At 39.4% G+C, this 21,294-nt stretch overlaps 2 protein-coding genes across 4 annotated transcripts in view; one reads left to right on the top strand and one right to left on the bottom strand.

Moving 5' to 3' along the window:
• The first annotated feature begins 3,375 nt into the window (after nucleotides 1-3,375).
• On the top strand, nucleotides 3,376-15,244 carry LOC307153492 (xin actin-binding repeat-containing protein 1). Of its 3 annotated transcripts, XM_079862969.1 has the most exons (8): nucleotides 3,376-3,558; nucleotides 4,190-4,247; nucleotides 4,381-4,767; nucleotides 4,846-4,933; nucleotides 7,227-7,372; nucleotides 7,967-8,014; nucleotides 14,265-14,395; nucleotides 14,703-15,244. In XM_079862969.1, the coding sequence occupies exons 1-8, from the start codon at nucleotides 3,434-3,436 to the stop codon at nucleotides 14,851-14,853; spliced, it is 1,134 nt and encodes a 377-aa protein (XP_079719095.1). In that variant the 5' UTR covers nucleotides 3,376-3,433; the 3' UTR covers nucleotides 14,854-15,244. The 3 variants fall into 3 exon arrangements, with proteins under 3 accessions (XP_079719095.1, XP_079719093.1, XP_079719094.1); XM_079862967.1 differs by lacking the exons at nucleotides 14,265-14,395; nucleotides 14,703-15,244 and adding an exon at nucleotides 8,702-13,206 and having other exon boundaries at nucleotides 3,377-3,558; XM_079862968.1 differs by lacking the exons at nucleotides 3,376-3,558; nucleotides 4,190-4,247; nucleotides 4,381-4,767; ... (1 more) ...; nucleotides 14,265-14,395; nucleotides 14,703-15,244 and adding exons at nucleotides 5,596-5,774; nucleotides 8,702-13,206.
• Nucleotides 15,245-15,312: 68 nt separating this feature from the next.
• The window catches only part of slc22a13b (solute carrier family 22 member 13b), a 7,227-nt gene continuing 1,245 nt past the window's right edge, over nucleotides 15,313-21,294 (bottom strand). The window contains exons 2-10 of the mRNA XM_079862970.1: nucleotides 20,302-20,405; nucleotides 19,955-20,109; nucleotides 19,230-19,398; nucleotides 18,919-19,039; nucleotides 18,521-18,615; nucleotides 17,195-17,409; nucleotides 16,053-16,161; nucleotides 15,750-15,959; nucleotides 15,313-15,599 (exon numbers count right to left, since the gene is read on the bottom strand). Of these exons, the coding sequence (XP_079719096.1) occupies nucleotides 15,524-15,599; nucleotides 15,750-15,959; nucleotides 16,053-16,161; nucleotides 17,195-17,409; nucleotides 18,521-18,615; nucleotides 18,919-19,039; nucleotides 19,230-19,398; nucleotides 19,955-20,109; nucleotides 20,302-20,405 (1,254 nt within the window). The 3' untranslated portion in view covers nucleotides 15,313-15,523. The remainder of the gene's footprint in view (nucleotides 15,600-15,749; nucleotides 15,960-16,052; nucleotides 16,162-17,194; nucleotides 17,410-18,520; nucleotides 18,616-18,918; nucleotides 19,040-19,229; nucleotides 19,399-19,954; nucleotides 20,110-20,301; nucleotides 20,406-21,294) is intronic.

Here is a 21,294-nt window from a genome sequence, read left to right as displayed (position 1 = left end):
AAGGCGAATCTCAAGAATGGCCTGTGACGGGGTATAATCTGGATTTGAAAATACGCGTCTTTCAGATCGAGAGATATGAACCAGTCCCTCGGGCGAATTAGCGCGAGGATCTGCCTGGTCGTAAGCATTTTGAACGGCCGTCTCATGAGAGCCCTGTTCAAATGTCTCAGATCTAATATGGGTCTGAGCCCACCGTCCTTCTTGGGCACGAGGAAATAACGGCTGTAAAAGCCCGCCTCGGTCAGAGAAGGAGGAACTCTCTCTATCGCCTTTTGTTTTTTTTTTTTGTTTTTTTTTTTTTTTGTTTTTTTTTTCGTAGCAGCTTCGCTATTTCTGCATGAAGCAGATGGGCTGCTTCTGCGTTCACTTTCATTTCGGTCCGGGCTTGAAAGCGCGGAGGCCGACGACTGAACTGTAGCGAATAGCCCTGTATTACCGTGTCCAGCACCCATGTCGACACACCCGGAATAGCTTTCCATGCATTCGCACTCATAGCTAGGGGTCGAATGGCCTCTGAGTCCTGCCCGCTGCATAGCGCGGGACGAGGGACCTGCAGTGGCGGGCGCGCGGTGCGCGCTGAGACAGTGCTGCGAGACGGGGACTCGCTGATAGCAGTGACCGGCCGGATTGCGCTGAGAGAGCGCGCGTGAGTGTTTATAGCAGAGTGTGAACGCAGGGGAGCGGGCACAGGACTCTTTATTAAAACACGGCCGGTGGCAGTGGCGATATCTGAACCCTGAACGTGTGAGACAGAGCGAACAGCGTGTGGTTGTGAGCACTCGTGAGCGGGCACCTTTCCTACACTTAACACTCGAGCGGCAAGTGCGCGCTTTATGTGAGTGTGCTCTGTGGGGTACACAGGGGGAATTGTGCTTGTGTGTAGAAATGAACACTGGGTCGTGGGCATATTTACTACACTCAAACACCGTCGGCGTGAGCCGAATAACCAGAATTAACACTCTTTGCCAGATTTTCTGGGCCGCTGTACGAACAGCGTTTGTGTGCAGGCGAGCGAGTTGTATAACTGACTCATTGGCTGCAATACACACACTTTCTGCGTGTGAGAAGCTGGCCGCGAGCTTGGATCAGCGAACAGCATAAAAATTTTTGCTGCCAGAGCCGGGATCGAACACGGGTCTTTGGTGTGAAAGCCTGTTATTCTGCCACTGAGCCACAGGGGAAGAGTGCATAGGCTATTGGTTCGCTCGAGCATAAGAGAGTGCGGGTCATGTTTTTCGTCGGCGATAGCGTGCAGACGTGCGTGTATTATAACAGGCTCGTTGCTGCAACATTAACATTTTCAGCCGCCTAAACTCAGAGGGGGCTGAGAAACGTATGGGAATTGGAGAATGGCCCGGCCTCAGCGGGGCTACAAACATCTCCCTCCTCATTCCGCCGGTGAGTGAGGCACGCGGGGTGCTGAGCATTACTCGTGACCGTCCGCTCTGACATCCCTGAGAACGGCGCAGTTTGCGCGGGAAGCAGGGCGAGTAGCCGGAGCGTCGTCATGTTTTGCAGGCGAGCGTGTAAGGTAACAGGCTCGTTTACTGCAATATTAATATTTCCAGCCGCCTGAACTTAGAGGGGACTGAGAAATATGTGAGAAAGGCGGAAGCCAAGCCTCGGTGGGACTCGAACGCTCTCTTTCCTCCTATCACCGGCGAGTGACGGACACGGGGACAGTAGCTTTCTTGTAACGTAAAGAAAACTAACCCCGCGACTGTCAGCTTCTGCAATCCCTTGTGAGCGGCGCAGTCCGCGCGGCTCGAACAGAGGGAGAGAGTGCGGGGAGAGCGAGTAGCCAGAGAGAGCGTTATCATGTTTGCAGGCGTGCGTGTACTGTAACAGGCTCGTTTACTGCAATATTAATATTTCCAGCCGCCTGAACTTAGAGGGGACTGAGAAATATGTGAGAAAGGCGGTAGCCAAGCCTCGGTGAGACTCGAACACTCTCTTTTCTCCTATCACCGGCGAGTGACGGACGCGGGGACAGTAGCTTTCTTGTAACGTAAAGAAAACTAACCCCGCGACTGTCAGCTTCTGCAATCCCTTGTGAGCGGCGCAGTCTGCGCGGCTCGAACAGAGGGAGAGAGTGCGGGGAGGGCGAGTAGCCAGAGAGCGTTATCATGTTTGCAGGCGTGCGTGTACTGTGACAGGCTCGTTTACTGCAGTATAGATATTCCCAGTAGCCTGAACTAGGAGGGGACTGAGAAATATGTTAGAGATGGAGGTTAGACCGGCCTTGGCGGGTCTAGAACACTCTTTTCTCCTTTCGCCGGGAGACGGCGGGCGGGGGGGAGGGGGGGTAGCTTTCTTGTAACGTAAAGAAAGCTAGCCCCGTGACCGTACGCGTCTGCGATCCCTTGTGAGCGGCACGTTTTGCGCGGCTCGAACAGAGGGAGAGAGCGAGCCCCGTAATCATCCGCATCTCTAACACACCTTGTGAGAGGCGCAGTTGCGCGGCTCGACAGAGGGAGAGAGAGCGGGGAGTGGTGCGAGGCATTTGAAACAACGCCTCGTGTAAAGATACATCAGTAAAACACATAATGAGAAAGGATATATCGCCGGATAGCTGAGCTGGCACGGCAGGCTGAAGGCGGCGAAGATTCGTCCGGCTTCCTCAGGCTGTCCTAGGCTGGCTCGTTGCTGGTTTCGACGGCGACGGCTTCTCTCAGAGAGCAGCGATGCGAAGAGCTTCGCTGAAGAGACAGAAATCAGAGAATTAAGCCTCCGAGCCCTGTTTTTATACGCTCTGACGCCGCCCCTTCTGGCGGGCTGTGACGCGCGCGCACCCTGATTGGGCGTGACGTCACGCGGGGCTCACTGGTAGGCTTAAGCAGTTGCCGCGCGGCAGCCAATGAGCACGCAGTATTGCCCGCTCTAGCTCTGCTGTGCTGCCTGCTGCACTGCGTTGACAAATTATGAAAAATTAAGGATAATTTTTTGGCTTCAGTATCTCGAGAAAAGATGACTTTTCCCGTAGCGTAAGTTCCTTACGCAATACGAGAGAACCTCTCGTAAGAGAACAATGATGTCATATAGGCGCGTAGTTTCTTCACAAAGTGACATCGCCAACTACTGGCCTGGCATGCATAATACAGCGTTTTTAACTGTAACTTTTCCGTTTTTTGTTGCGTTTTGAATTTGAAGATATCACAGTGGAATGGATTTTGAGTGTTTAAGCTCTAGAATGATACCTCATATGATGATGACTAAAATATGTGGGAAAAAAGGCAATAAAAACCGTGCCAAGTGTCCTACTACCGGCTGTTAACAGGATAACTGCTATTCCCATAACTGATTTTAAAATGTAAGACCACTCCATGTGACTGAATGCCACAAATCTGTCCATGTCAAGACGCATGTGATGTGTGTTCATGGTGTGTAGGTTGGGACGTGGACGGAGGACAGAGTATTAGGCGAGGAAGAAGAAATGGAAGTGAAGAGCATCTTGCGGAGGACCCAGTCTCTCAGAAGTGTTTCCACTGATCATGTCGTGTCCTGGACTGAAACTGGACTCAGAGACAAGAGGAAGTCTGTCTCTCAGCTTATGTTACAGTGAGGGAGACGTTTATCTTACTTTAAAGGAATAGTTCACCAATTCTGTCATCATTTACTCACCCTTATGATGGTCCAAACCTGTATGACTTGCCTTCTCTCTGGGACATAAAATGTGATGTTTAGCAAAAATGTCTGAGATGCTGTTTTTCATACAATGAATGTGGGAGGGGACCAAGCTCCAAAAAGGAAAGGAAAAAAAAGGTTGTCAATGAAATTTGTTCACTACATATATTCTAAGTGCTCTAAATCCATATAATTTGAGTTGTTATTCACTGAAAATCTTGTTTGATTGACATGGTCACCATTCACTTCCATTGTATGAAAACAAGCAGCTAATTCAGCTAAAGATATTGTATTCCACAGAAAATAAGAGATGAAATGTGTTTTGAAAAACATGAAGGTGAATAAATTATGACAGAATATTAAATTTGAGTTAACCAAATAAATTAGAGTTTTTACTTAATCAATAAACTCTTACTTGTGTAATAAGTATCAATAATCCATTGGACTTGATGTTGATGTGTAAATAAACAGAAAGTGTACAGTTCTATTTTCCGAAGTCATTTTGAATGAAATGAAATTAAATACAGGACTTTATCAGACCTTCTGAACACCATGTCTTCACCAGCTACCAAAACTCTCCTGGAAGAAAAACAAAAGTTGATTCAGAGGATATCAAGCATGAGGTAAAAACACCAAACCTCACATAGACTACTATTAGATTTTTCAATATTCAACATGTGATGTCATTTTTTCCCTAAGATTGAAGGAATCAACCACTTCTACCTGCATTACCTCGTTTTCTAATTTCTCCCACAGATGAGCATGCAGATTGAACCAATCCCTGTCAGTGAGAATGTCAGCAGAGTTGAGACACAAGTGAAGAAGACTGATGTCAAAGAGAACACCAGAGTCTCTCCTCTGTCCCGCAGTAAGTCTATGGGGAGCCTCCCTCAGCAGAGACCTACGGGCACCACAGCACTCAGGGCGCTCTTTGAGTCAAAGGTCACCACTCAGCCTGAGTCCAAGAGAAGCAAGACGGCACTTCAGTCAGTGGGTGCTGAGAAAGCCAATAACACTACTCTTCCACTCACTCTTCCCAATAAGAAGGATCCTGAGGACATAAAGCCCCAAGTAGAGCCAGAGGTTAATAACAGCCATGATGAACCAGAGGAATGGACCAAAGAGGTTCAAGTGATCACAAAGGTAAACAGTTAGACCTTACAGAGATGTGCATGACCAAGAGTCATTTGTATTTTACTGATGAAATATTTACTCTTTCAGAGTGAGAGAACAAAACAGATAATAACCCGATCTGATAGAAGAAAGACCATTTCTGGCATTTATAGTGAAAAAATATCAACTCCAGAGGGTGAGTACATACGTAACTTTTTACATTTTACAAAAGACGTGCTGCATGGTATGGCTCGGTACACCTCACTTTGGATGGATGGATGGATGGATGGATGGATGGATGGATGGATGGATGGATGGATGGATGGATGGATGGATGGATGGATTGATTCCTGGTTTAAGTAGGGTTAGGGTTTGTTCAAAACTCTAACTCAAACTATGAGCAATAGAAATAGCAATGCCTACCTCAGCAAACACCACTATTAAGGATTCTAGTTCAAGGTTACGTTTCAAATGTTGACAGAGTATCATGTGACCTAAATGTCAAGAGCAAGCTATATAGAATATCTTTCAAGACAAAAAGCACTTTCTTTTGCAAATACTGTCAAATAAAAGCACTGGTGAAATATAGAAAATATACTTTACTTTGCTTTTGATAAAACTTGGGCCACGTGTGAGGGCTCTCCAAACTGTAACTGAGGAAACGCCTGACATCACAGCAGGAGCAACAACTGTTCATAATGACATGAGATGAAAATAACGTGCTTTTTTTAGTCATTTCTGAGTGCTGGGTTGGGGCAGACTGGAAATATAGCTGTGTATCTCAACAAGTGATTGACTCAGCCTGGTGTAGCAATAGCAGAATAGCTCCTAAAATAGCTGGCTGGCACTTATCCCTCCATGGGAGCCGGACAGGGTCAGCTGTTACCAGAACAGAAGCGGAGCCACAGGCTTGCTGACACACTCAGAGGACACACATGGCCGATAGACCCGTCAGAGGATCATTACTGAACTAAGTAATAAAAAAATTTAGAGGGATTTGATTTAAGCTTATGAGCAAAGAGAAAGAGCACTGAATGGTGAGTTTATGTTTACACACTTTTAAACTGTTATATTGCATCAAATAGATTTCCCACAACATGTGTATTATAGAAGGCACACTGTTGTGTAACCAAGGACATGGGATTTCCAGAATTTCATTATTCATTTTTGTGTTAAAAAAAAAACAGGCTGGAAAACAAGCTTAACCTTAACATTTTACTGTGCAAATAAATAATCGTATGTTAATTTTCAACTCACTAACATGCTGAAATTAGTTATAGATGATTTTTGTTGGACACTTTGCTTCACTTGTCTTCATCAAATATTATTTATAGACTGTTTTAAAGGAAATCTGTCTTGTATTGTTAATGAATAGCTGTTGAGAATGTGTGATGAACTGATCATTTAATCAATAATTATGGAACCAAAAAAATAATCTCATTATCATTGTGATATCTAGATCAGATGAGTAGCAAGAGTGATTTAATACAGATGCACTCAACAAGTAAATTATTTACTACAATAAAAAATAGACTTAACTAAAATCAGATAATGAGTTTCACTTCCTTAATGCTTTTCAGATACTAAAATACAGCCATGGTTGATTATAATTTTATTTTACCAGCTTAAGGCAAGACGATATTTTGCCCTTGAAACGGAATATTAGTCTGTACCCTTCTGCTATTCATCCAAGCTGTGTGTTGGTTCTTGGTTCACGACTGGAAATCCCACAAATATCTGTGTCACAGAGAGTCAAATGTTTTCCACCCTTCGAAACGGACTACACTGATGGCTTGCGATCATAGCAGCTGGCCACATTACTGTAATAGAGCTGACAGAGCAATAACCATCATAACATCACCGTTTTAAAATGAAGCACACTTACAAAATGGATTTAATATTCATTGCAAAGCATAAATGGAGGCATTAGTTGAACGGTTTGATGTCAGTTATATAAAATCAATAAGTCAATGCAGGGGTCAGGATTTTCCTTAAAAATATACAAATATTAAAATAAATGTGATACGTGAATGATTTTAAGAAATAAAAAAAGGTAATAATGTTTGGGAATAATAACAATTAGAATCATTCTAAATTGTTATTGAGAAAACTGTTATTGTTACAGTATTTGGGAGTACTTATGTTAGCTGAAAGTCTAGATAAGGGGGTCTGTGGGTACGAATCAGTCAATAAATAATTTATCATAATTTACAGTTAAATCTAAAAGCCCTGCTAAAAGCTTGCTGAGTCACAGATAAAGTCTCCCACAAAAATAACAAACAATATGCCTGACCAATCGCCCACCTCCCACTGAAAGACAAACTTTTCTTTTTAAATAAATCTCATATCTGACAGTTCAGAATGTCTTTTTTGCCCCCCTGATGTGTGCGTCTGGTTGTAAAAGCACAGATGTTGACCTTGATTTCATTAGGAGTACAATTTTGAGTTACAATAACCATATCGTGATTCTGATCTTTCTGCTGTTACAGAGGATAAAAGAAGGTCAGTCGCAGACTTCAGAGACAACTCGGCTCTCTACGAACTGGAGAAACCCTCTATTTCAGTCAAAGCATTGTCTGCACTATATCTGTCAAAAGTGGCAGCTGCAGAACCAGCAGGAAACGTCTTGAAACCAGTTAGTACTTGTAGCTACTTTTGGGGCCAGGGGGATGAGACAGGGTAAGGCAGCAAGAAAATGCTGCTATGAACTGCTTGTACAACTGCTTTCTGTTTATCAGTGTTTAGCTACAAGTTCAAGGAGCATGCACTGTAATCAGCTTGGATGTTTCAAGTCATTTCAACTTAAATTACATTAAACTGACTTAAAAAAATTGTTGAATCTTGTATAACTTATATAACAAAAAAAATTTCATTGCTTTTACTCATTAAAATAAGTTAAACAATTTTCAATTGTTTTTTATAAGTTATACAAGATTCAACAAATTTTTTAAGTCAGTTTAATGTAATTTAAGTTGAAACAACTTAAACGTCCAAGTTTATCGTAATTGTACTTAAGAATTTAAGGCAGCAATTTTTTTTTACAGTGTATATATAATTACTATATAATATGTTCTACTTTGGAAAAACTCTTAAATTATGTTATTAAAATCAGTTCAGTTTTTTTTTTATAAAAGCTTTTTTTTATTTTTTATAAAAGCTCAACTTGAAATTGAATTTGCGATTTCTAACCAGACACGCTAGTCATTTCCTTGATTTTTGTTTGTTCTAGGACCAGAATCCCACTTCCCCAACTGGAAAAAGGCCAAGAGCAAGCAAGGTAAGGAAAAATTGTTTCAAATATGTACTTTAATCTAGTGATAAAACTCATTTGGCTTTAAAGTACAAACTAACCCCTGGTGTGAACTCTGGAATAAATTATAATATTGTGTATAAATGTGTTTTATTCAAAATTAAGTACATTATATAATATTTTGCACTTTATTCTTGAAATAAAATTGTTGGCTCTTTTAGTGCTGTTAAACATTAGCAAAACATTAGCAACATTTGTAGTTTGCGTCTTTCTGTAATTGCATACTCAGTAAATAACAAATTGTGGTAGTGACCCTTTTGATATTGGGTCTGAATTAAATTAACAACATATGAAGTTGAATTTGCAGTGTTTGATTACCTACTCATTTAGCAGGACAGAATATATAATTATTCTGGGTGTCTTTGCCGGACTTTTTCTGTTCCTTAATCACCGGTCTCATAATCACAATACTAACATGAATGATAATGTTCTCAACTGCCTGTATTCAGACTGCTGAAATTAATAACCATTAGAAACGTTAGGCACAAAACGCTGGTTTTCTTTGGCATGCGGTTTGACTTCCGTACAGTTCAGCAGGTATGTTTAACTTCTTAACCATTCGTGTTTGCTCAAAATGAATCATAACCATTTGAAATAATAAGTTAATATATTAGCTACAATAATCTAATGTGGTTGTTATTTTTTTACTCTAAGATGGCTGAAGGTGCACAAAACAGCATAGCATATGCACCCGAATCAAATCCATCTACACGTCATCCGGAAACCAGTGTTGATGAGTATGAGCGAGCCTTTACTTCACCACCCCCTACAAGAGAAGTAATGTCCATTCTGCACCAACGCAGACAGAAATGCGAGCTTAGACGACTGCTAAAACACACTTATCCGGAGTTGAAAAATGTAGACAGTTTGGTAGAGAGGGAGATGGCTGATATTCTCAACATCGACCCAGTCACCGACACTGGATACCAGAGTGAGGTCCAATCTAGGTGCTGGCTGTTTGAGAACCATGATATCAATTCAGTGGATTTCCACGACCAAAAACCACAGATGAAAAAGGATTTTCAAGAGGGCGAAATCAAGAGAACCGTTTGTATGTTTGAACAACCTACAGCTAACTTCCTCAACGAAGAGAACAAACCCCAACTCAACGAATCAGAGGAAGGTACATCAGAGCAGAACATCAGAGTGGATGTGAAAGCCACACGCAGAATGTTCGAAGCTCAATCAATGGATATTCTGAGAGACAGTCAAAGCCCCTGTCCAAGGAAAAACATTGTTTCTGATGAGGAAGGTGGATCGGTCTGGAAACCAAAGAACGATTCTGAAACTGATGGAAAACAAACATCAAACATTCACCATAACAGTGAAACCACTGATTTCATAGGCACAAATGAGGTATTTGTAGGTATAGCTAGAGCCAAACAGGTCTTTGAAACAATATTACATGACAAAGAGAACATCTCACCCACAAATGATAGCTGTAGCCAAGAGGAAGAACTGCTGAAGGCAAATGTAAAAAATAGAGCTCAGATGTTCGAATCAACTCCACTTGATAAGATCAATCAGCAAACCAAGGAAGAATCAGAAACCATCCTTGAGAACATGCAGGAAACTCTAGTTTCTTTATGCAACTTCAGTATCATGCATTCTGATGGAACTATCCTTGAAGCTAATGAAACTGGCCATATCAAGAAAGCAAGATATCACTTCATACAAGAAGATACAAGAGCAGAAATTGATGATGAGGAGATAGTGACTGGAAACATAAAGAGCATCATGCTTCAGATGCTACCAGGAACAAGCCTGAACCCAACTGTGACCTTCCTAAAAGAGGACAATCAGGGCAATGTGGAGATTCAGAAAGTAGATGTTCCCACTCACCAACTTCCGTTCACTCAAGATAAAGAGTGCATGACTGCCAATGTGGTGCAGATTACTGAGGATCTTCTGAGTCAAGAGAAGTCAATGAGGAAAGGAGTCATAATACAAGATGGTCCCACAGGAATGAGAGAGATAACAGTTTATGTACTTTTTATCCACAGTGAAGACAGTGCAGGGGTAAAGGAGTTGGGTAAAATTGAGTATAGATCCATTCCCGCAAGTCTAAAGATTGATCCAGAGTCTGAAAAGGGTGATCTCAAGACAGATATTAGTTCATCAGAAAGTTATTCAGCAGTAGATACAAACAAAACTAGTAATGTGCAGCTATGCCAGAGCTGCATTGAGAAAGGAGACCTTGAACATCTAAAAAGGCTGCAGGAAACATCATCAGATGTAGATGTAGGTGCTTCAGAAAAAACAAGTGAGATTATACCAGATAATGTTAACAAGTTCAAAGCCCTTTTTACTACCAATATAGATAATTTAAGCTTTAAAACACAATCAGAAGAAAACAAGTCAAAAGTGTCACATACAGAAAGTGTGATAAATAATGAAAATAATACAGAAAAATCAAACAAGACTGAAATTTGCACTAACACTGGGGGAACTCCAATTATTCTCCAAGATCAAGATATCATGGATGATGGAGCTGTTCTTCAAGCAGAACTTGTTGATGTAGTGGAAGATGATGAGTTAGTGAATCTACAAACAGCAATTATGAATCTTCATCAGGCCACAATGGAGGCAAAAGCTCTTCAGCAAAGTGTACAAGCACTTGCTTCCCAGACCAACCAAACCCAACAAATCTGTGACCTTGGTTCAGTTAACCATGAGTTTACACAAGTGAAAAACAATAATAATGTAAGTGTGAAAGAAGAGCTCTCACAGTTATACGAAACTCAAAATGAAGAAGAAAGTAAGGAGGACGCTATGAGGGGTAGCATACAGGCAGCTCTTGATTCCTTGGGAATGTCCAACTTTAATGTCTCAAAGGGGGATTTTAGAGCTGCAATGATTTATAGAAACTCTGCTAAAGGATTTGCAGGACACAAAAAGACAGATGTAGAGCAGTCAAGTAAAAGGATTACAGAAAGTCAGCCATCAACATATTCTCCTGCACCACTAGTTGAACAAGAGGCATTCAAATCACTTGGTGAGGAAACTGACACAACCCAGTTTGAAAACAAACCAGTGACTTCTCCCCTTCAAGTCTCCGTAGACACACCTGTTAAAAATCGGAAAACTCCTATTGGACCCAAGCCAGCCATCCCACCTAAACCAGATCATTTAAAAATTAAGCCAAACCCTCTTGGTACTAAAACTGATGCATATCGTCTCAACAAATGCCAAGTCCCAACTACATCTTCAAAATTACCAACTGAGCAGATTAAAGAACCTTCAACTCCCAAATTAAGCCCAGACCCAGCGGCTCATGAAGATGTACTCTGCATAAGTGTACAGCTTACTGATGCCAATGAACCTGAACCTAGTGATACGTCAATGACCGACACTGAGAGTCTTGAAAATAAAAAGCTAAATGACATACAGGTTGTTGAAGAACCTCCAAAGAGCTCTCTGGAAAGCATTGTCAGTGAATCTTCCACAGGATTTAATGGCACTCTTCAAAACTTTGGGGTGAAGCAGAGTGGTTCAGTGACTCCTGTGAAACCTAAAAGAATCAAAATGGCAAAAGAAAATGTGAAGAACACTACAGACAACACCAATAACAACTCCACCATTTTGGAAACTGAAACGGCACAGGAAATCAGTCCTTCTCTTCACAACAATGGCTCCTCGGAGACCTGTAAGATAGATAGTAACAACCGTGAAGAAAAAGAAGATAAAAGTGATGATCAACAAGTGAGTGGAGTGGTCAGACGGAAAAAGAAAAGGAGAGGAGAAACTGAGGATGAGCGAAGGCAGAGACTCTCGGTGCACATGGATGAAATCATGAAAGGAAACGTGCCGGCTGTCATGGAGATCTTCGACAAGCTGAAAAAGCAAGAGGAACTGAAAAACATTCTCTCCAAAGTAGAGGAAATCGAAGACGACACCAACCAAGTAGACGTGAGCTCGCTTAGAAACATTTTCGAGAGCGTACCGGATTGGGTTGTGCCTCGGGCGAAAAAAATCAAGCCAAAAATAGTCAAGTCGGAACATTTAGGAGCACCAAGTGAACCTGAGGTGATGTCCTCCATGGAGGTTGCTTTTGGGGACCTCGAGAAAGCTGGTGCTGACATCATTCGTTTAAAAGACCAAACGCTTGCGAGACTCATGGATATAGAGGAGGCCATTAAAAAGGCTCTTTACTCAGTCTCGACTCTGAAATCTGACTCTGACATTGTAGGACTCTCTGGTCTCCTCAGGGAGTCAATGGTGGCTGTACAAGGTTCACCTCCCTCAGGTAATATCAGGAAAATCAGTATTGGGTCGAGCAAATCCCCAAAAGCTCAAAACAAGATGGGAAGGAGTGTTTCTGGACAGTCAACGGCACAGAAAAAGCCAGAGCTTTTTATTCCCACAACCAAACAGAGATCAACCTCACCAGCGTCTCCTTCGTTTATTTCCATTCAGTCTGCAGCGAGGAAGCCTATGCCATCGCCTCAGATCAGTCCCCTGAAAGCAGAACCGAAAGAAGAGGCCAAGCCCCAGTGCTGCTGTAGTGTGCCTTCAGACCGCAGGCAATGTTCTGTCACAAAGGGGACGTCCTCCAGCCCCCCGAATCCACAACGGCAGGTCAGTGTGCTGGAAGTGCAAACGATGCCTGAGGTAGAGAAAGTAATCGGAACAAAAACCATCAAAGAGAACTTCGAGAGGACGGACTGCTTCGGCAACAAGTTCTACACCACGAAAACCTCCACGGTTGTGACAACCCAACCGGAAACAAGGACAACTTCTAGAAAGCATATTACGAGCAGTCCAGCCACATCTGAAATTGTCACATACCCAAGAATCAACACACCTTTTATTAGAGAGGACCATCCCCCACTGTGAATATTGGAAATTTATTTCAGTTTTGGTTGTCACATAAATGAAATATCTAATAAATGTAATAGCCAATGCATTAAATGTAACACATGTTTGTACTGTTTTTGCTTGGTTATCATTTGTAGGTTACCTCACTATATGTATGTTAGTATTGATCATTGTTAGTATTTCAGTTTTTTTTGTGTGTGTGAATTAATATTTTTTTTAACTAATATTTCCTTAGTATGTTGCAGTCATGCAGAAAACATGTTCTGATATTTCTGTAAATAAAATATCATTTGAATTTCTGCCATATTTGTCAATAAAAGTAATAGAAACGTGTCATTCTAAATTTCAGTAAATAGGGGTTCTCATATGTTTAATACTTAAAACAGAAACACAGTCTCACTCTCACAACAATTCATAACTATTTTGATTTGTTGCAAATTTTTATGTATTTGCACGCTTTTGTAAGATTTTTGTCCCACTGAGGGGTAGGTTTAGGGATGGACCTTCATTCATTTTTTAATATGATGATATTTTTTAAATTAGACATTTTCATATGAATCACATCAGACGAAATGAAAAATTGCTACATTTTCTCATGAGATTTGGTTGACTGAAACAGTGATCTACAGAAATATTTTCCCAAAAATCTGGTAACATCATTTAGTCTTGAACAATAGCAGATCATTATATCATGTGCATTCAAATATGATTATAAATCAAAATATATAAACCAATGTTTTCAACAACCAACATTTCTATTGAAATGTTTTATATTTTCTTTTTAGATCTATTTAAATGTACATTAAATAATGATCTGTTTAGCATTCTATTAATTATTTTGGTAATGTTACATTTATTTATTTTAAATTGTTTGTAGAATTTAATTATTTAGAAATGTTTGAACTGTTGGGATGCCAGAAAAATAAAGTATTTTACATTTCAATGAAAGATTCAACACAAAGTGCCCACATCTAATGGGCAAAATGCTCAATAAGGGGGCTCAACCAAAAAAACTAAAATTGTAAAAGGGAAGGAAAAGTTGGCCGACCACAGCTCCAAAAATAGAAAAATCTTTATTTCAAGTTCTCAACACGTGAAACTTTACGTTTCTTCACCTGAGCCCGTGAACATGAAATAAATATTTTTCTATTTTTGAAGCGGATGGTGTCAACTTTTCCTTCCTTCCTTTTCTTTTAATCTCTAAGAAAAAAAATCTCATTCAGCCAATGTAAAGACAAAATACAGCTTGTGTTTTATTGAAAGAGTTCAAACACCATAATTTACACCAGTGTTTTCCAAAAGCCCGCATAAAAAAAACACAACCTAATAGCTTAAGTGAATTAAAAACCAACTTCTGACCCCAAGTCAGTGGTGTGTTAACCCTTTTATGTGACTGTAGTTTCAGCCAGCAGCTCAGGAAACATGCTCAGCCTGTCTGAAACCAGTTTACCCAATGGAAAGAATGGCAGCTGATAAACTCATTTTTCACAAAACCTGTTTCTGCTGCAAGCACTGCAAAAAGAAACTGAGGTAAGAATATTTCCGATAATGAACATCGCTGAAATATAAACATTTAAAACGCATTACATCTATAATCCTATTAGTGAAATCACTTTGTTACTATAATGCAACTAGACCATAAATCACAGCAAATCATTTATTAGGCAGCGCTGAAGTTGCAGTTCTGCACCAGTCTTTAGACTTTGCCTCTAAAGCTGTTAACCTACTTTGCTGACACTGCAGCTGTTGCTTAAAACTGTTAATCTACAAAAATGCACCCAATTAATGTGTTTTTTATAGCCTACAGATCATAAGCAATGTGTTTTCTTGGTTTTAGCCTTCAAAGCTATGCGCCTCTCTACGGGGAATTCTACTGCGTTTTCCACTATCAGCAGCTTTTCAAAAGGAAGGGCAACTATGACGAGGGCTTCGGCCGTCAACAGCATAAAGACCGTTGGCTACAGAGGAATGGCACTGACGTCATTTAAAACCACTGAACAAGTATATGGGCCGTAACCAGCAGATGGTCTTATGTAGGCTAATACGATTTTCTGGTCTTTGGCGATTGTGCATCAACACGTTTAAATCAAATAAGGATTTAATATTAACATGATTTCACAAAGCAGTTTATGTCTATAAATCAGTATCACTCTATTCTAAAATGTTTATGTTGTTATGTTTGAGACCCTGATGCTAGTGTGTTTTATGACATCTAAAGATCATTAAAACTAATATTTTACATACTGACTGATTTATCTTTATAATTTTAAAACAAATGTGTCAAAAACATGGATAAAAATCAAATATGAGTATTTGTACATAGCTGTTTCACTATTAAATTACTGAACTTCTAAATAAATGACCAGATTATGTCTTCATTAATGGCTTTCTAGTTTTCTGTAGCATCAGTCTGAAAAGTATTGGGAAAAAACACTCCTGCATGTGTTGAATCATTAATAAATCTGTTTTTTTATTATCCTTTTTCAAAATGAAGTGATAAAAAAGTACAAATTCATTTTAATCAATAAAACTTTACAAACATGATACTTGCAGCATGAAAAGTAAACAGTGGCACCTGTTTTCATATTTTACCCATCCACACTTATTGAATAAATCTGTTAAAACACCCATGAACATCAACTTTTTGCAGTATAAATCTCATAATTTTGTGCTCCTGAGAGCCATTTCCTGCTCCTGATACAGTCCGTTTTCAATGCTGGCTTTCTTTGATCCCCTATAAATGACAGATATATATATTAAAAAAAAAATCAGTTAATTTTTTTAATTAAATTCTGTGCATCAAAAGTTTTTTACATGATTTATTATTGCAAGAGATGTTTCATGCTTATATGTGTGAAATGTCACTAATATAAAGAATCCTCACATGCTCTCATCTACGGGAACCTCAGTCTGGTCCTGTAGTTCGGTGTTTAGTGTTTCTGGGAGCAGGAAGGTCAGGGCTCCTCCCACAAAAGGAAGAGAACCGAATATGACCATTGGAATGGAATGATGATACACGTTCAACAAGCCAATCAGAGGAGCTAGAATACCAGCGACACGCGCACACATGGAGTTCAGTCCCACTCCGTTTTGCCTAGACAATTGAGTTTAAGAATGAGAACTCATTTAGAACGCATAACTGAAAACTGTGAGTGTTCATGCAGGTTTCTCTCTTTTACATACACACCTGACAACCGTTGGGTACAGCTCAGCAGTGTACACATACACTATGGTGAAAGAGGCAGCGAGGGAGAACTTCCCAATCACAGCGATCACAGTCACAACCACAGGATACTCTGGGGAAAAAGCAGTCGGAGTTGAAATCAAGAGGATTAATGTGCTTCTGTCACCTTAATGAACATTTAAGCAGCTTGTCATTTGATTGCCTTTCCAACTCAGTCTCATGAAAACTCCTCATGACAAGAAATTTATGATTTGGTCCTCATGACAAGAATTTTATGATTTGGTGAATCAGTTGCAAATTCATACAATCTCATTAATACATTTTTATACAATCTGCTCACACAGTCCTGAGGGCTTAGGTTAATGTGTGGACTTTAATGATGATGTTTTGCCTGTAAATCAAACGTTTCATTAGAATCAGATCATATGAGTTCACACAAAATCGGAAACTAGTACAAATCATGCGACGTGCCACACTGATTTCTATGTAACATTAATGAACATTTAAGCAGTTTTTGTCCTTTGAATGTTTTTCCAACACTCTCATGACAATTCCTATAAGAATTTTATGGTTTTGTGAATTTGTTGGGAATTCACATGAATTAGTATGATGTGTTTTTGTTGAGTTAAGTTTAGTGGTGGACCTTTATGGTGACGTTTTGTACTAATTTATACGAAATCACCAACTAGTACAATACTTATGAATTCTCATGAGATCTGGTTGGTTTTTCTATAAACATGTTCTATTAACATTTCCACTGAAAGTGACATCTGAAAGTGTTCAAATACTTCAGATTTTGTCATTTAATCTATTTTTGTACATTGTATAATTTTTAGAAATTACAAACATATTTTTGTCAAATGTTTTGGTTACAAAGTTTTTTCTTTATAAAAATACCATATGTTTAGATTTTTTTTTTTTAAATACATATATAATACAAAGACATTTTTAGGTCGTTGTGACTTAAATGTCCAAATACTTTTTGGGGACACTGTATGTGGAATGAGAATTCTAAATAAATAATTATATTTTCATGTGTTAGATGTAGAAAAACACACGTCTCACACATTTTGGGGACAATTTTGTGACTCCAAATGGGTCATAATCCCTCTTTCCTCAATATTTATAAAATGAGACTCGCTCACCCCCTGGTATAGCAGGAATAACCAGGCAAGCTGTGCCTCCTAGAAGCAGAACAGCACTCTGGCAGATCCTCCTTCCGAAGCGCTGAATGAGAGGAAAGCAGGCCAGCCGGGCGGGAAACTCTGCAATGCCAAAGATCAGTTGAGTCAGGTAAATGTCCAGGCCGAAGTTCCCCACGTTCAAGCTGACTCCATAGTAAACCAGGCTCGTCACAAACCTACAATAATGAGGTTTGCAGTGAATGAATGCAGTGTCAATGTAAAAAAGTGTGTCCACAGTAAGTGCATTGTATCAAATGATTAACTGAAATGTTAGTACATACCTGTAGTAGTTAAAGTCACCTAATATAAAGTGAGACCGTTTTATGTTGTTGTATTTAACACATTAGGTGCGTCCCAATGTGCGTACTTATGCACTATTCTATGACATTCCATGAAAAATTACACTTTAAAATATCCGGATGATGTATTTAATTAAAGGTGCAGTAAGCGATTTTTCAAAACAGAGTACCACAATAAACTTGTAGCCAATCAGCAGTAGGGGGCGTGTCCACTCATAATGGGGGAGAGAAAGAGGTAGATTTGATGAAAGACTGTAGAAAGAGAGATGGCTGAGAGACAATACAAAAGAGAAAATCTCAGAGGAACATCACTGGAAAAAGAAGGGTTATGATCAGACAAGAGCTTTAGAACCCGCGTTAATATTAGAAAAGCTTTCCCGCTCTGGAGAGACCGACGCGGAGAGGCCTGGAAACGGACGCAGAGGTTGCGTTGTTTCTGCTCCATACGCGAGTAACATTGCTTTTGCGGTTTCATAGAACCAGGAAATGCTGTTGTAATGTTAGCCATGGTTACAGGACAGTTTTGAGTGTCATTGTTTGTCTGGAGCTGTTGTGCTGCTGGCGACTAACAACCAACTCTTGCTTGTATTTACTCTTGTGTATGTTCATTTTTTGTGCTTCCTTGTCGTTCGTTCAATCATCTTTGCTGTATTTTTCGTGAAGCATTTTTTTGCTTCGCTTCTGCTATGATAAACAGACATTCACACTTACATTGCGTGTGTAACAGAGGCCAGCTAGTGACGCTAGATTAGAGAATGCAGTATTTAGCGTCCTTGTTAGCGTGCCGGCCTCACACACCAGTGATTAAGGTTCGAGACCAGCTATGGACCAGCCTAACCGCATCCGGGCTGTAAAGTGTTTGTGAATTTTGGAGACGGAGCAATGGGTTTGTGGTGTTCGACACTTCATGCACTCAACTGTCGCAGCTTTAATAGCGAAGGGGCTAAGAGACTCCGATGTTGAATGAGGAAATGCTGTCACAACTCACCACATATAGCACATGATGAGAGCTCTCTTTCTCAGGTAATCCACTCGGAACAGGTCTAGCATGGAGCCTTTATTTGTTGTGTTCTCTGCTTCCATCTGATAATGCATCATTTCATGTTAATTCATCATTTTCAATACCTTCATTTCAGCAGAAAAAGCTCACTGAGATTAAAAATCTCATTTACAGGAGTGTCCTGGGCAAGATAAGCAGTCCGAATTTGCATAAAGTAGAAACATATATAAAAACAACAACCATTAAATGTACATATTTTAAAGACCTACATTCGATTGTAGGATACTGTATGTTTTAGAAGGAAAATGGGAGCGGGTATGATCTTTTTATCAGCTCTTTTCTTAGACCAGATAACGCTTGGCTATCTACATAGAGAAAACAGTCACCTTGTCGAGCAGATTTTCGGGCACCTTCCTGCCATTGATTCGGGCTGCTTTCAGGATCTCTTTCTTGGCTCTGTCTTGCTTGCCCTGAGTCAGAAGCCATCGGGCAGACTCAGGCAGAATCCTGCCAAAAACATTGAAAATGATTAGAAAATAAAATAGAAATTGAAAAAAAAATTAATTAACGTAACTTAATAAAATATTTAATTAAAAAATGTTAAATATTTCATTTGTGTACTCGCATGTCATGTGATCGACATCAGAATATGCAAATGCAAAAAGTTTGGGAATCCCTGATATAGAATAACTCTAACCAGTAATAGACGAAGAAAAGCCCAACTGGCGCTGACAGAACCAGCTGTAAAATCCTCCAGTTTCGGATCCCAAAGGCCACACCAGACAGCAACATCAGACCGATGGCATAAAAGCAGTGTGACAAAATGGTGAAAAGGGCGCGCTTGGCTGAACCGCACCACTCGGTACCTAAAATATGTTTGAGATACCATGAAAAAAAAAATACAATTATAAAATAAGGATCATCTGAGATCTAAACAGGTTTTATATGCATTTTCATAGCGATTTCTGTTGTTACAGGACATTTATTTAAAGTCAGCATGAAACAGAAGTTGCTATTTGTGATGTATACATGGCTTCTTGAACAAGAAAAAATTTAGGGCGGGACTTAATTGGGAGGTGACTGGATGATTGGATGGTTGTGGTTTGCTATTGCTGTGATCTCATATGAGTGACAGGTTGACCCGCCCTTGCCATGAAAAACACATCAGAGATGTCGTTGCAAGGGGGAGGGGAAATTATTTTGATTAAAGAATACGAGAGCACATGAATTGTAAAAAATAATGATGTGCGAGGATAAATAATTTACAATAAATACTGCAACAGCAACAAACAAAGTCAATTTTGAATTCATGGTGACTTTAAAGCATACTTGTACTGTAAATGCACTTTCTACATGCTATCTAATTATCTAAATGAAATTTCAGATTTATATACTGGCGTTAAAAGGAGTCACAGGTGTTACCCAGAACAAACGTGTTCATAGAGATCCCTGATATCGTGGTGCCGACCACAAAGCGGAGGGCTATGTAGACATAGATGTTGGGGGAAAATGCCACTCCCACCCCAAACAGAAACTGAAGGAACAAGGAAAGCAGCGTAACAAACCGCCGGCCATACCTGTGACAAGAAAACAAGTTAACCAGCATAGTCACTCAAATGACTTATTTGACACAAAATATGGCCCTTTATTACTGATGAGTTGTTAAAACAAACTGAATAATCTGTATGTTTTTTTGTTTGTTGGAAAAATTCAAAAATAATCATTGTGTGTTTTATATCATTCTTATGTTGCTTGGACTCTACACGTACTTGTCTGCCATTGGCCCAAACAATAGGGCTCCAATAAGAAGACCAGCCATGTAGATGGACTGAGATGCCTCATTATAAATCTTATTTTCACACACCAGGTCAAACTATGATAAGATAAGAAAAGAAAACATGATAAAAGACAGTAAACAAATGCCAATGAAAATGATATGTATTGGTTACAGTTTATAATAACTTTCAATTTTATGTCATTGACAAACATTAAAACATAATATAAAAGTAGTTAGTTTCTGTAAAGACATACTTTAAAGTCGTGGCTACAATTTTTGAAGATTTCGACCATTAATGTCAAGGGTGATAACAATGGGGTAACTTGGCCCAATTGAACCTGTCAAGCTAAATTTAATAGGAAAAATTATGAAACGAACAAAACTAAACTATTATGACGATACATGGATTATATAGCTATTGCTTTTTTGCTAACAAATGGCTGTAAATAAATAAATAAATATATATATATATGTAAAATAAGATGCCAAGCTAACAGGGAACGTTCTCAGAAATTTGGCTAAAATTCTGGTAAGGTTCCCAAGTTATGAACAAAATGATATTGCAGTAACATTAATAAGAAAGTTCATTCAAAGTTATCTGGTCTTCAATAATGTTCTCAAAACGTTAGCACAAACACGTTATTTATACATTGTTCATGGAAGTTTTTTTCTGAAACGTTTTAGTTCCAACTAAGTCCAAGGACGTTCAGCTAACATTTTTCAGAATATTTAGAATATTTATAACGTTCAAATGTAACATTCCCATAATGTTTGCAAAATTATAAAATAGAATGTTTCCTTCGCATTCAAATAATCAAGAGAAAACTTTTTAAACATTTGAAAAAACTGGACATTTTTACATTTTTGAGAACATTCAAAAAAAGAAAAAACATTTCCGTAACTTAATATAAATATTAGCAAAACGTTCTTAGGACATTTTGTTGAGTGCAGGTGCTAGATGAAATATTTTTTTTTGCATTTTTTT

The sequence above is a fragment of the Squalius cephalus genome (assembly GCF_949319135.1).
Source record: "Squalius cephalus genome assembly, chromosome: 25".
Taxonomy (NCBI): domain Eukaryota; kingdom Metazoa; phylum Chordata; class Actinopteri; order Cypriniformes; family Leuciscidae; genus Squalius; species Squalius cephalus.
The sequence above is the reverse complement of the archived record's forward strand: the minus strand, read 5'-3'. Positions and strand labels throughout refer to the sequence as shown.